General features: G+C 37.6%; 1 protein-coding gene across 5 annotated transcripts in view; it reads right to left on the bottom strand.

Annotated features, from left to right (window-relative positions):
- NOX4 (NADPH oxidase 4) overlaps window positions 1-14,773 on the bottom strand; it is a 169,106-nt gene that overhangs the window by 40,789 nt on the left and 113,544 nt on the right. For all 5 annotated transcript variants that reach the window (XM_045483670.1, XM_045483671.1, XM_045483669.1 and 2 more), the window contains one exon: window positions 12,516-12,597. In XM_045483670.1, the coding sequence (XP_045339626.1) occupies window positions 12,516-12,597 (82 nt within the window). The remainder of the gene's footprint in view (window positions 1-12,515; window positions 12,598-14,773) is intronic.

Raw genomic sequence — 14,773 nt, 5'->3', positions numbered from 1 at the left:
CCAACCAAGAGTCCTATTTTATAAATTTTATTTAATTTGAACTGTTTTTTATTTAGATAATAATGAATTGTTTATTTCTTGTCAACTTCTTTGGCTTAAGGCTCAAATATTTTACAATTTTTTTTTTTTCTCAGACAAGTCATTCCATCATTTTCCTGTCTCTCCTTTTCCTACATAGCTACTGATCTTCCTGCTGAAAGCTAGGTGTAGAGAAAGCTTTTCTCTTAATTGCTGGCTAACTTTAGTTTCTTTAAGCTTTCATACCTGAGATTATATTTTGTTTTGGCTATTTCCTTTCCATTAGTTTAGAGAGAGCTCAATTTAATTAGGAAATAGACCATGGCTTCTACTGTATTATGCATCTTGCTGTCTTCAAAGCCAAAAAGAAAAAAAAAGGAGAGAGAGAGACAGAGGAGAGAGAGAGTGGGGGGGGGCAGAAAAGGTGGGACAAATAAGCAAAATAATGTTGTAGAATGTAATTCAGTATAAATGAACCAAAGTCTTTCATTCAAGTGAAAAGACTGTCAAGCTGCAATAAAAAACAAAAAACAAAAAACAAAAAACAAAAAAAAAAAAAAAACAGAGCAACAGGTCTTTTCAAGAGATTCAAAAGATTAGGTGTCTTACATAAAACTTATACTTTGTATACTTTATACAAAGAAGTTGAAAGTTAAAGGGTAAAGTATAGGAGGGAAATTCTAGCAAAAGCAAAATAGTTGTAGTTACATTGATTTCAGATAAAATAGACTTTAAGGAAAAACATTACTATAGATATACTGTTGCTAATTACTAATAATCCAGCTATCTATGCTTTCAGATGTTTTCTTTGTCGTCAAAGACAGATGACTATGAGGAGGAAGACTCATTTCTACTCTCTTCTCTCCTGCTTTGCCTGCTGAGCATGTATCTCTTCCCTGGCAACAGATGCAGTAAAATGTGACTGAAAGGAATGAAAAGCCCTTCATTAGGCTGTGACTAAGATGATGTGGCTCGTTTCTCTTCAAAGTGTGGTTCTCAGATCAACAGCATCAATTTTACCAGATAACTTGTTAGAAAGAGAATTTAAGTCCCAACTTCAGATTTATTAAATCAGAATCTGTGTTTTACTAAGATTTCAGGGTGATTCACATGTATATTAAAGTCTGAAAAGCACTGCTCCTGTGCATCTTCCACGGAACTGCATAATGTCAATAGTGAAGTGGGATTTCCCCTTTACTTTTCCTGTGTATTCTGTGAACATTATCTTCTCTGAGACTTTCTGAAAGTGATGAGCTAGTGATTTCAAGATCTGGAGCATAATGTCTACTATCTGAATATGAATATTTCCCAACATTGTATGATCAACAAGGAATGCTAATAAAATCACACATAACCCATGACTTCAACATTACTAGGAGACAGGGAATATCTGTTATAGAAAAATAATCACTAAGCACTAACAGAAAAAAAAAAAAGTGGTTGAAATGGAAGACAGGCAACTAATGTCCAAATTACATACAACCGTAGTCTCCAAAAACCAAACCAAACCACTACAATTGCACAGAACTAAAAAAATAAAGTCCAAGAAATTAAAAATTCAGGAATACCATCAATAAAATCTCACCCTATTAAGTCGCATGGGCTTTGGTAATTAACTGTAATATTAGTAGATTTCGTGAGTGTATGGATTTTAATGTCCTGCCTCAGCTTCCCCTGCCATCCTTTTTTCCTTTCCTAGGTGAACTCCAAAATGTTGATTTCAATGTTGAGACATTTACCAACTGCAACATTTTCCAGACAGAATGAAATAATCACTCTATTACAAGAAGTTTAAGTCATTCTAGCTTCTATGCTTATTAAACAATTGATCAGAGATTCTTAGTAAACAAGAGGGAAATTATATAATTAATAAGTAAAACTGACAGAAGAAACAGGTGTAACAGGCAAAATACCACACATGGAAGTGGTTGGAAAACAATGAAACCCCATAAGAATAAAACATAATTTTCTAAGTACAGCCAGCCCTACTGTCTAGACATTGCCAGATTTCTTCCTTTGGTTTTATCACTAAGTCAGAAACCCAAGAAAACCAGGATGCTGTGTTAAAATAGTGTAGCCCATTAGTTATCTCCAGTTGCTGGTAATTATTAGGCACCAAACAAATATTTGTTGAAAGAAGCACTGAAAAAATAAAATCTGTTCAACATGTTCATTTGCCTTTAACTTCAAGACCACTATAGTCAAGTCCTCATTCACTGTGGGGGAGAATGCTCTTAGTAGGGTGAAATATTCTATTCTCAAAACTTCCACAGCAATTTTTTTCAGTACATAAATTTTAACAGTAAAAATCTGCCTTTCAAAATCCTAGTAGGAGGAAAAATACAACTTAAAAGAGTTATTATGGAAAATTTAAGGAAGATAATAAAACTATGTTTTTAATATACAGTAACATAGAAAATTAGAATGTAGGTTCTCAGATCTAGTTTAAATCATGGCTTTACGAGATGGTGGCTACATGACCTTGATCAAGTTACCTATCACTCTGTGCCTCAGTTACATCCTTTGTAAATAGACAGGGACCTAAATAATACATGTCTCACTGGTTATTGTGAGGATTAAATGAATTAATTCAGGCAAGGCAAAGGCCACTGGCTGTCTACCCTTTATCTCTTTTTCCTTCTTCATTCCTAACTCTTGGGTGGTGTTATAGTAATGTGCCCACTTAAGAAAGAGTTTAGGATAACTAGGTATAAGAAGTTCTCGGTTGGGGTTCTGAGAAATTCCTTGAAAGGGAGGCCAACTCAGCCCTCATGCACCTTGCATGCACTTTGCTCTTCTTCCTTCTGCCTGGAATGAGGATATGGTGGCTGAAGCTGAGAAGTCCTCTTGCAACCATGAGAGCGAACGGGAGGAGAGGTACAGACACCTCCGATGTGAGGTGCTGACGATGAACACATTCCAGCCACCAATTATCTTGGTACTTCCTGTTACATGAGAACAACAAGCCCTCATCATTTTAAGCTACATTTCTATTTTATGTAGCTGGATGGGAATACACCTGATCAGCTTTTAACACTGTTCCTGGACACGGTAAGCATTTGACAAACGTTAGATATTGTTATTAATAATAATAAAGGGTTGTAATTCGCATCCATTTAATGCTAATTTAAATGTATGTTTTTGGAAAATTATTTTCCTTTCTTATCTTTATCTGATTAGCTTTCACTTTAAATAAAAAGTTCTTCTAATGAAAAAAAAAATCAAAAACTATCCCAGACTCTTAGCTCCAAATCCTAAAATGAGGTGTACTAACAACAGATACTCTTCATTGAACATTTAATTTAATCCAGGGCCTACACTTGTTCTATATACAGCTCCCCTCCTAATCCACATGATAGCTTTCTCAGGAGGTATAACCTCCCCTTTTGCTGGACCAGGAACCAAAGCTCAAAAATGTTAAGTAATTTTCCCGAGGCAGGAAAGACTTATTCAGTTCCTTTTGAGTCTGATTCCAAAGCTCATTTCCTTAATGATCACATATTAATTTATTACAGCAATAAATTATTTTGGTTAGGGATAAAACAAAAAGGCAAATAAAGTCTGAAAAGGGCACACTGTGCCAAGGAACTTCTGGAAAATCCTGCTTTGCAGGCTGGAAGGGTTTGGGGCCATCCTTCATATAACAATTCTTTCTTTATCTGGGAAAAAGATGAATGTCTCTGTTTCTCTGGAGAGGATGGTTTTGGAATTTTAGACCATTCTACTACCAGGAGATAATCATATCAGTAAAAACAACTAGAAGTGAGAGGGTGTTAAAAACGCTGAAACAGTATTTAAAATCTATCTTGCTCTAATGGTTCTCGAACATTAGTGTGCATCAGAATTTCCTAGAAGGTTTATTAAAAACACAGGGCTGGGGGGCGTCTGGGTGGCGCAGTCAGTTAAGCGTCCGACTTCAGCCAGGTCACGATCTGGCGCTCCGTGAGTTCGAGCCCCGCGTCAGGCTCTGGGCTGATGGCTCAGAGCCTGGAGCCTGTTTCCGATTCTATGTCTCCCTCTCTCTCTGCCCCTCCCCCGTTCATGCTCTGTCTCTCTCTGTCCCAAAAATAAATAAACGTTGAAAAAAAAAAAAAGATTATTCAGAATCAGAAAATTCAGGAAGAGAAAATTAATAAAAAAAAAACAAAAAAAAAAAAACAAAAAAAAAAAACACAGGGCTGGGTTCCACCCCCAGATTTTCAGAGTCAGTAAATCAGGGCTAACATCTGAGATTTTTATTTCTAACATTATCCCATGTGACATTGATGTTGCTGGTAGAGCAGATAAGGAGGATAGGGAGTTAGCTGGGGCAGGTGGTGATTTTAAATATGTTGATCAGGGTAGGCCCTTAACATCTATGTCAGTTAAGACTTGGTGGGATTGATAGGTGATGGCCCACATGTTTGGACTTTAGGAACAACTTAAGGAAAGACACTTCACCAGCAGCGGGTTAAGAAATCTCTACTTCATGTGTGATTTTTTTACCTAATTCAATCACGTATAAATAAAAGCAACACTGTTTAAAAAACCACTTTGACTGATGTTTGTTTCTTGAAAGTCTGAATTATTCGATCAGGTCTTACGAATAGAAGCCATTAATTAATTTAGGGTTTGCAAAGAGAAAAATTCTGACAAGGAATTCTAACAAACAGATATATTATTAAAATTATACCACCATAAACCATTATGACTTGATAAGTTTAATATAAGGCTTTTTTTAAAGTTTATTTATTTTTTGAGGGGGGCGGGTGAAGAGACATAATCCCAACCAGGCTCTGCGCTAACAGCACTAATATAAGGCTGCTTTAAAATTCACCTAATCTAGGGGCCCCTGGGTAGCTCGGTCTGTTAAGTGTCCAACTCTTGATATTGGCTCAGGTCATGACCTCACAGTTTGTAGGTTCGAGCTCCAAATAGGGTTCTCTGCTGTCAGCACAGAATCTGCTTGGGATTCTCTGTGTCCCTCTCTCTCTGCCCCTCCCCCATTCTCTCTTAAAAATAAACACTTAAAAAATGAATAAATAAGATAAAATTCACCTAATCTATAGAATTCATAAACAGCATCTGAAATCATGGTTTAACTCTGATGACACCACCCTCTTGTAGAGCTGAGAATATTGTTAATGAGCTAGAAATCATTTTATGAAAAAAGGAGGTAGTTCCAGTCCAAGGAAGTTAAGGTGGGAATTTAAGATTTGTAACAAAAGAAGAACTTCAGGCCACTTTCTCTCTCACCTGACAGACAATCTCTGAGTCAAAACAAACAAACCAACAAACAGTAATCTCAGAAACTAAAAATACCTAGTGTCTGAGAAGATATATGATAGCAGAGAGTGCAGGACGGGGCAGAACAACGTAAGTAGACAGCTCGCAAAGGCGCTAGATAGAAAAGCACACATGCGTACTTTATCCCCTAGAAACTGTTTACTTTCTCAGCTCATTTTGGGATTTTGGCTGTCTGGCCTCCCAGCTGCAGGTTCCTCTTGGCCCTATCCTTGATCCCCTCCTTACTTGAGTCCGGATAAGCTCATCTCTCACTCAGCACTGAGGTATCCTTGCTGCCTTCCCACTAGCCTTGCACTAACATAATTTCTTGACTTATCGCATGTCTGGGCCAGTCTTCCCAATTTCAGCACTGCCTCAGTTTTTGTAGGGTTGTTTGTAGGGTTTGGCGGTCCACTTTGCTTCTGCAATCCTGACAGCAGGGTTTCTACGCGTGACTGTCAGCCCAGGGGCTGGGACCTACTTCCAGCTTAATTCTGACATCTTGCTTGCCTACCTTTGTGAGTATCAAATGAACTGAGAATCCTCATTACTGAATTCCATACTCTAGTCAGAATATCAACTTGTTAGATCTCTTGCCAGATGGGTATTGGCATATCACCCACTACACAAAAGAAAACCTAAATGTAGGGATGAGAAGATGAGAAACAATAATCCTTTAGGGAAAGGCAAGACTAAAATGTTAGGCATAGCTGTACATGTGGAAGCTGTACACAGTTGCCTTTGTCAGAACAATGGGTGCCTTCTGGCAGGATCCAGACTGAAGACACTAAGGCAGGCCATGTGGTAGGAACTTTCCCCCACCCTGAGTTAAGGCATAGCTTCGAGAAAAGGCAGAAGAGAGCTGAGAATGAGGACTGGTGGAGAGAATCTGCATTTGCAAGGTACTTTGTATTATTTTATTGAACTGTCACAAAGTCTTACAGAGTAGAATTATGCCAGGCACTGTGCATTCCTCAAAGCAATATTAGAGAGAAGCTACTTGTGAAATAATAAGAAATATTGATTTTGGTCTCTGCCCCTGGCTCCCGACACAGAGCTCCTAAATCTCTTGGAATTTCCTGGGTGATGGGAACCTATTTCTTTCTAATGAGGTGCCTCTTGGTAGGCTCGTGGAAGGGGGCTACTAGTCACCACAAGCACCAGGCCATGATTAAAAGCTTGGAATATTCAGCTCTACCCTATATTTTCTGGAGAGAGAAGCCGAGCAGGAAATGAAGTTAATAATCAATCATGCCTCTGTGATGAAACCTCCATAAACTCCAATGCTGTGGGGTTCAGAGAGCTTCCAGGTTGGTGAACACATCTACAGTCTAGGGAGGGTGGTGCAGCTCAACTCTATGGTGACAGAAGCTTCTGGACTCAAGACCCTTCTAGACCTTGCTCTATGTATCTCTTCATCTGGCTGTTCACGTTCATCTGTGTCCTTTATCATATTCTTTACTACATAGTAAATCCATAAAGTATTTCTGGGTTCTGTAAGCTGTTCTTGCAAATGATTAAATCTGAGGAGAAGGTCATGGGAATTTCTGATTTGTAGCCAATTTGGATAGAGATTGTGGGTACACTGGGGACCTACTACCTGCTGTTGGCATTAGAAATGAGGTTGGACATTCATATGGGAATGGGGTCTATACTAACTCTGGTTAGTGTCTGAACTGAATTGAATGTAGGACACCCAGCTGGTATTGAAGAATTGGTTGGTGTGGGAAAAACCACACCCTACATCTGGTGTCTGAAGAACTGTATGTAGGAGTAAAAGAAATAGGGAGTTTTTCCTATGGTACCATTATTACCTCCATTTGAAACAGAAACCAAAAAAAAAAAAAAAAAAAAAAAAAAAATGCTCAGAGAGACCTGCCACTTGTCCCCAGTCATGGGACCATGAATCCAGGATGTGATCCAAGTGAAAATGCTTGAAACCCTTCTTTGAACTCCTTCTTCTCCCTGCCCCTCCCCTTCAGTTTTCATCTTCCTGCCCTTTGTCCAGTAGTCATGACATTCTTGTCATGTGCCTCCTAAAATCCTGAGATATCTACCTGCTTTTCCCTGTTACTATCACCACAAAATTGATCCTTTCTCATTGATTTCCTGCATATAAAATTATCAACTAGCTAGTGTGCTAGCCCTCATGTCTTCATGTACCTCATGTCCCTCTCTGGCTCCATGGTAAACTATGAAAATGTGAATCTAATGATTTTGCTCCTTTGCTTAAAGATCTTTTATGATGTTCCATTGTCTTCACAACAAACTCCAAGCTCCTGTAAATGACCATCCAGCTCCTTCATGGAATGGTCCCTGCCCTCATTTCTCCTTACACCCTAGCCCTTCAGTGTGTGTTTACACAAACTGTATACGTGTGCACATACACACACTGTATACACGTGCACACATATTATATACATGTGCACATACACACATGTACACACACACACACACACACACACACACACACAAAGGCTTTTCAGCAAGAATACCTGAAGGTGATCAATGAACAACCCACTTCCATGGCTCTATATGCTCTTATGCACCTCTTCATCTGGCTCCATACCATTTGTCAAGACTTTACTCAAAGGGAAAATTAAACATCACATGAATTACCTAGATAGGAAAACACTTTCTCTTCTCTTCTTCCACTGAATTTAGTGCATTGATCTATAACTATGGGCCTTTCCATTAAAGTCTGATTCTGCCTTTTCCTCACTAGACCCTGGGTCCCTCAAAGCCACATGCTATGTCCTTATTATTTTTGTATCCTCAGTAATTGTGACTGCCTCTAGTGCACAGTAATTGTTCAATAAATATTTGAAGGATGGATTAATGGAAAAGTGGAGAGAAGAATGAATGAGAGACAGTATAGCACAATTAGGTATTATGGGACCAGGCAGACCTTGTGTTTGGGATCCAGCTCTTTCATATGACTTTGGACAAGTCACTTCACCCTCATTTAAATAAACAGATGAAATCTGGAAAAGTCTTCTGAGGCTTCGCAGTTTAAGTGTATCACATGATATCACCATTTGAAGCCATTTTTTTTTTTAATTTTTTTTTTCAACGTTTATTTATTTTTGGGACAGAGAGAGACAGAGCATGAACGGGGGAGGGGCAGAGAGAGAGGGAGACACAGAATCGGAAACAGGCTCCAGGCTCTGAGCCATCAGCCCAGAGCCCGACGCGGGGCTCGAACTCACGGACCGCGAGATCGTGACCTGGCTGAAGTCGGATGCTTAACCGACTGCGCCACCCAGGCGCCCCATTTGAAGCCATTTTTTAAGCAGTCCATTAGAAATGGTAAGGCATTGCTTTTATTGTCTAAATAATGAAGGTTATCCTGTGGTAGTAAACCGCATCAATGGGGAATAGTTCTGAATTTTATCGTAAATAATATTCCTTTCTCTTAATAATTATGAAATCCAGAGAACTTGATCTTCATGAGAACCAAATAAAGATATGTAACATTTTATTCCTACATTTTCACAGTGCACATTCTGGTTAAACTTCCAGAGTCATTGGATCATGTTTTGCTGGACTAATTGCTAAAATGGTTGCAAGTCATTTGTGAGTAAAATTATTCCAAATGTCTTCCAATCGTTTTACGTCTCCAAGCTGCACCCATAAGGATATGAGTATTTATAGCTACTCTCTTGTTTAAATACATTATAAACCTAAATCCTTCAAAGTTAATGACAGTGACACCAAAGAAATGAGCAACAAACCTTATGTTTCATTATCTCCATTTCTTTCCTCTAACCTATGAATCAACATTTGTTTTGTACTGGGTATACATTCATTTTCTTCTTTTCATTCATCTGTTTCTTTTTTTTTTTTTTTTTAAATTTTAATGTTTATTTTTGAGAAAGAGAGACACAGAGTGCAAGCAGGGGAGGGGCAGAGAGAGAGGGAGACACAGAATCCCAAGCAGGCTTCGGACTCTGAGCTGTCAGCACAGAGCCAGATGCGGGGCTCGAACCCACGAACTGTGAGATCATGACATGAACCAAAGTTGGACGCTTAACTGACTAAGCCACTCAGGCACCCCTCATCTGTCTCTAACAATGGTCACACCTATTCATGCTCCAAGAGTTTTCATGATGCAACATCTCCAAATACATCCTGATGAGAATGGATGTGCTGGGCTTTGGCAATGGGTCAAATGCAAGATCACAAATGTAAAAATGTGATGAATGAACAGTATTATATTTTGGAATAATGTTTCCCAGCAGGGAACATTTTTTTTTTCCCTAATGGCTTTCCATTAAAACACACACATACACACACACACACACACACACACACACACACACACACTTCAAGAACTGGTCAGTTCTCTTCTTCACAAATATTTTTTCACTGAATAAAATGTACTCTTTTCCCTATTTCATTATCTGTTAGGTCATCTCTTGATAACAAGATGCTTAAGATTATAGGTACGATATGCTGACTGGAGATCCTACCCTCAATTCAATTACCACCGTCCACTTATCAGCTTTTATTAACCAGGGTAGAGTGTGGATCACTAGAAGGTCAGCTACACTATGCTCTGCGAAAATCACCCTGTAACACTACACGATATAGGGCAAACAAGTTACTTCTTAAACCATATTTCAGCTTTTAAAACATGTCTCACTAATAGAGTCTGTATTTAGTGAGTCACTAAAACAAGCAGAAAAGTGAGGGGGAAAAAATCTTAGCGTAAACAGGTATACTGCATTATGAATGAAAGCAACAAATACTAATGGTCTGATTACATTTTCAGCTTTCTGGAAATTTTTACATGTCACAAAATTACAAATTCCTTGACTTATTTGCTATCTTCAATAATAAATAAATGATATTATATTTGCAAGTGAATACAAATGAGAGACTAAATGAGGATATTTAAAACCATGAATAATTCAAACATAGTTTAAATTAGGTCTAGACATATACAAATCCCTGCCCACTTATATTTATTGAATGGCCCTTAGCACAATGGTCTCTTCTACCCCAGCATTCTTTACATGGGCATTACTACATGCCCAGAGTTTTTGTTCCTATGCTCTATTCTGGACCAATTTAACACTCCTCAGGCACAGCACAAATAGAATTCTATTATCCTTTCTCTGTTCTCAGCACCTCCTAAAATTCCACTGCCAAACTAGACATTATATGGGCAATGGGAGGATGCAGATGCTTAATATTCTATAACTTGAATAAACTAACTGTATTTAATCCAGAATTTTTTCATAAATGTTATTCAGACCCAGAAACCTTTAATTAGAATGCTTTCATTTGATAGTTCAGAAAACTGAAACTCATAAAGCTGTTCAGTGGTCACCAAAGCAGTGCCTCACATCAGCAATAGTTTAGGAATATTAAATAAATAGTACTTCCCTAAATATTAGTAAGGGCAGGTTAACAGAAGTATCCTGTTATAAGATCAATGAACGATCTATTTCCCTTAGGTGTTTGGAAACATGCAATTCTAGTTAATTCTATATGTAATTTTAAACGAATAACACTTGCACCTAGAATGAAGTGTCAAGTTGAGTTCTAAGTATTTTTTCATTTATTAATTTATTCAATCTTCATAACACCCCTAAGTGGTAAGTATTATTATCTCACACCTTCCACACAGGTGGATCTGAGGCACAGAGGGTTAGGTGACCCAAGTCACAAAGTCAGCTGGTAAGACAGTCTGCTTCAGAGTCTGTACTCTTATGCACCACGACATGGGGTATGTGGCATCAGTGGATGACTTTTATTCTTCCAGTCCACAGATGCAAACAAAACAAAACAAAACAAAACAAAACAAAACAAAACAAAACAAAACAAGATTACCCTAAGGATTAGACACTGACAAAGGATTGCCACATGGCATCTCTGTTAAATATTAGCATGAATCACATCACTGTCAGAAAAGTAATCTAAGAGCAAAAAGGATACATGTAAGAACATACAGCTAAGGAAACTTAGGGAAATAGCTGCAAACAGATTACCAACAGAGAAATGACTGTGATTCCCCTCTTCAAGCAAAAGTATCAGGCGGACAGTAAGCCTAAGAGGCAGAAGAACAGGCATCAGTGGCCTCTAAACAGCAGCTGGAGACAAAAACACTGACAGACATGTGTCAATTCCTTCGGGTTCCTCTGTGCTCCCTGTCAATATGTATATGAAACACCATGTATGCATGGAAGGCTGTCCAGGCTTTTTGTCTGTCCCTGAGGAGGAACCCAATCAGGGGACTAGAAGATTATTACTTAAGATTAAATCTGGATTAATATCAAAGACAAAGAACAGGTAATTTCGATTCTGTATTTAATTTTGTTATCAGAGTTAAAGAAATACTATCAAAACTAAGTATTAGAGGAAAAAATTATTCTAGAAAGTGAAATTCAGTGGATACTTGAAAACACTGCCAAACCAAAGAATGAGTCATTTATCATATTGATTGGCTTTGATGAAATATATATAAATCAAGCTCTAATTCTTTAACTTGGTGAGCTTCCTTTTCTATATCAGATACCAGATTATTCACTCTCCAGCTTGTTGTATGGTAGCTAGTAAATACAATAAGACATTCATGAAGTAGAAGGTGCACTGAGCTTCTACAGGAGGGATCAAGATACTAGCATCCATCAGCTTTTAGGGAAAAGGATGCCTAATAAAAAAAATCCTGCTACTTCCTTATTTTCTGGAAAGATGAAGGCATATTCCTTCAACCAATAAGTAACCTTCTGGCATCTAAGAGAAGAAAGAGATTCCACTTCCCATAATTATCAAGATAGTGAAGAGGAATATACAGAAATTACTAAAATCATAGCTAACATGTGGGTTATTTGAAAACCACTTATTACAACATGAATGAATCCTTGCATTTAAAGGTTAGAAAACAGGAAACCAGATGAGGGAACACCCACAAAATATCTGTTGCTACTGATACAGATTCAAGCAAAAAGAAGCACGGCCAGGCACCTATAAGACCAGGTAACTTACAGTCTGCACTCTGCACATGCTCCCAGTCACAGCTGGGCTGTACCACAAGCAAGTCTTTTTTTTCTGACCCAGCTGTGGGTTAAGACATTACAGTACAGGAGATGCCCTACTTAATTAGGTTAGGGTATTCTAGCTTTTTCAGAAATCCTTAGAAAGAAAACATTGTTTTTTACCTCCCAAATCTCTCCCGTCACCACACCCCTCCCCTTCCCAAGATCCACTGAACTCCTACTGCTTACTTGGGATAATTTCTAGATTGAATGAAGGGTAGAATCTCAGAGTCTTGACTAGATGGAGGAAGTAGTAAGTCTCGAAATCGTTCTGTCAAAAGAAAAATAAACATCAAGTTGTGAAAAAAATCATTCATGAAAATAATGTCAAAATGAAATTATTACCTATTCTTTTAATTTGTCAATTATTTTGACTGCACATCTTTTATTAGAAATGTACCCACCATTTTATGTAGTACTAAAATATGTCTATTTTACTTTAATGACTCTCTTTTTATGATTAAGATATTGCAACAACTGCAAATACAAATATAAAAAGTACTCATTAGTGTAGACTAGCAAAATCTTACAATTGAAAGATTAGAAGAGATATTTATGACCAATAAATATACCTAGAAAATACACAATCTCATTAGTAACCTGGGAAGTGGCAATCAAAACTACATACAGATAGATAGCATTCACATCATGTGGCATTAGATTGACAGAAATTAATCTCACAAGATGAAGTGTTAGAGAGGATGTGGATCAACATAAGCTCATATATTCCTGGTGGGAATACAAACTGGTACAATAGCTTTGGAAAACAATTTGGGATTATCTTTTAAATTTAACCTCTGCACAACCTAAATGCCTTTATTGCCATTCTGATGTATATACTTGCAGAACGTTCACATAATGTCTTAGGCAGCAAGTAAAAGGACATTCATAGCAGTACTATTCATTACAACATAAAGACAAACCACTCAATTGCCCATCAACAGAAGAATTGACAATTTGTAGCATAGACACACAATGGAATATTAATTGAAGTGAAACAGAATGAATTCAGTTACAAATAAAAGCACAGTAAAATAGTGAGTGGAAAAAATACTAGATTACATACAGAAGAATATCATATATTGAGTTAAAAAAACAACCAATGTATTGTTTACATATGTTATATATGAAAAAAAAGCAGCCCAATAAAGAAAAGAATAATATACATAACCAGGATAATGGTTATCTTTTAGAAGGGGTAAGAAGATGAAATAGAAAAGCAAAAGGTAGGTCATAATTGTTAATATGTCATATCTATGAACTACTGCATCATAAACGAATAAATAAATGCATGCAGACCAGGGATAATCCAATGATGACACTGGCCCATGAACCAAAAATTTGATTAATAAAATTCTGTGCTTATGAAGTCCATAATGAAGGAAGGAGGGAAGGGAAAAGGGAGAAAAGAGGGAGAGAAGAAGGTAAGAGAGAGGAGAGAGAGTAAGGAAATGGGAGCAAAAAAAAAAAAAAAGAGAGAGAAAAGAGGAATGTAAGGAAGGATCTTCCGTTCTACTTTAGAAATAGTTGTACTGCACAGTTATCTGCCTTGCATAAAGTAGTCTATCACTCTGATACTAATCCCGTACTTCCAGAACTAGATACTCATTACCTCTAGTCTTTCCTATGGGAAGGCTTCCTTGATGCCTCCTCTTTTTTTTCTCTCCTCCTACAAAATCTGGAATAGATGGCCCTACTGTGTGTACTCTGAGTATACTCTGTGCTTACACTTACAGAATGTTTCATCCTACATTTCTAATGTTACGTGTAATTGTCTACACACCTCTCCTTCTCCCTCTAGAAGTATAGTGCCACCAGGATACAGAACATTATCTGATACAGATTAAAATGTTAGGTAAATATTAGTTGAAATGGTATTTCCATTTTTATTGCATAAAGAAAACTTCCCCAGTTAATCATAATGCCTTTTAGAAAAGCAAAACTGGTCATCTATCAATCATGAAAAGCAAGGGTACCAGACCTCCAGCCTTGAGAGGGTCACACCATCAGGCTGAGACAGAGTGCAAAGCTGAAACTCCAATCTGCAGTAAATCCATCTCTAACTGAAGGTGTGCAATTTCCACAAAATACTGAAAATCTGCAGTTGATGACAATCCCCACTTCCCAGTTACTGAAGAGCCAGATGTTAAACATTTGTGAACACAGTGTTTACAAAGGAGGCTGAGAAGCAGGATGTGGATTTTTCTTCATATTTATTGAAACACACTGAACCAGATATTTAATTGGCCTCTATTCTCCTGCTTGTGTTCACCACTCTGACATTCGTACAGTGCACCTGGGGAGGGACTGAGAAAAGAGTCCACAGAAACAAAAAGCACAATTTATTTTTCTTCTTCAAGTACACTTCCTCTTTGAGTTCATATTTTCAAAAATCAAATTATATTATTGACTTATTTACTGCTATTTTTAATGAACAGAATTAATGT

This window comes from Leopardus geoffroyi, chromosome D1 (assembly GCF_018350155.1).
Source record: "Leopardus geoffroyi isolate Oge1 chromosome D1, O.geoffroyi_Oge1_pat1.0, whole genome shotgun sequence".
NCBI classification, from domain to species: domain Eukaryota; kingdom Metazoa; phylum Chordata; class Mammalia; order Carnivora; family Felidae; genus Leopardus; species Leopardus geoffroyi.
Note: the sequence above shows the minus strand (reverse complement) of the source record. Positions and strands in the feature narration are given on the sequence as shown.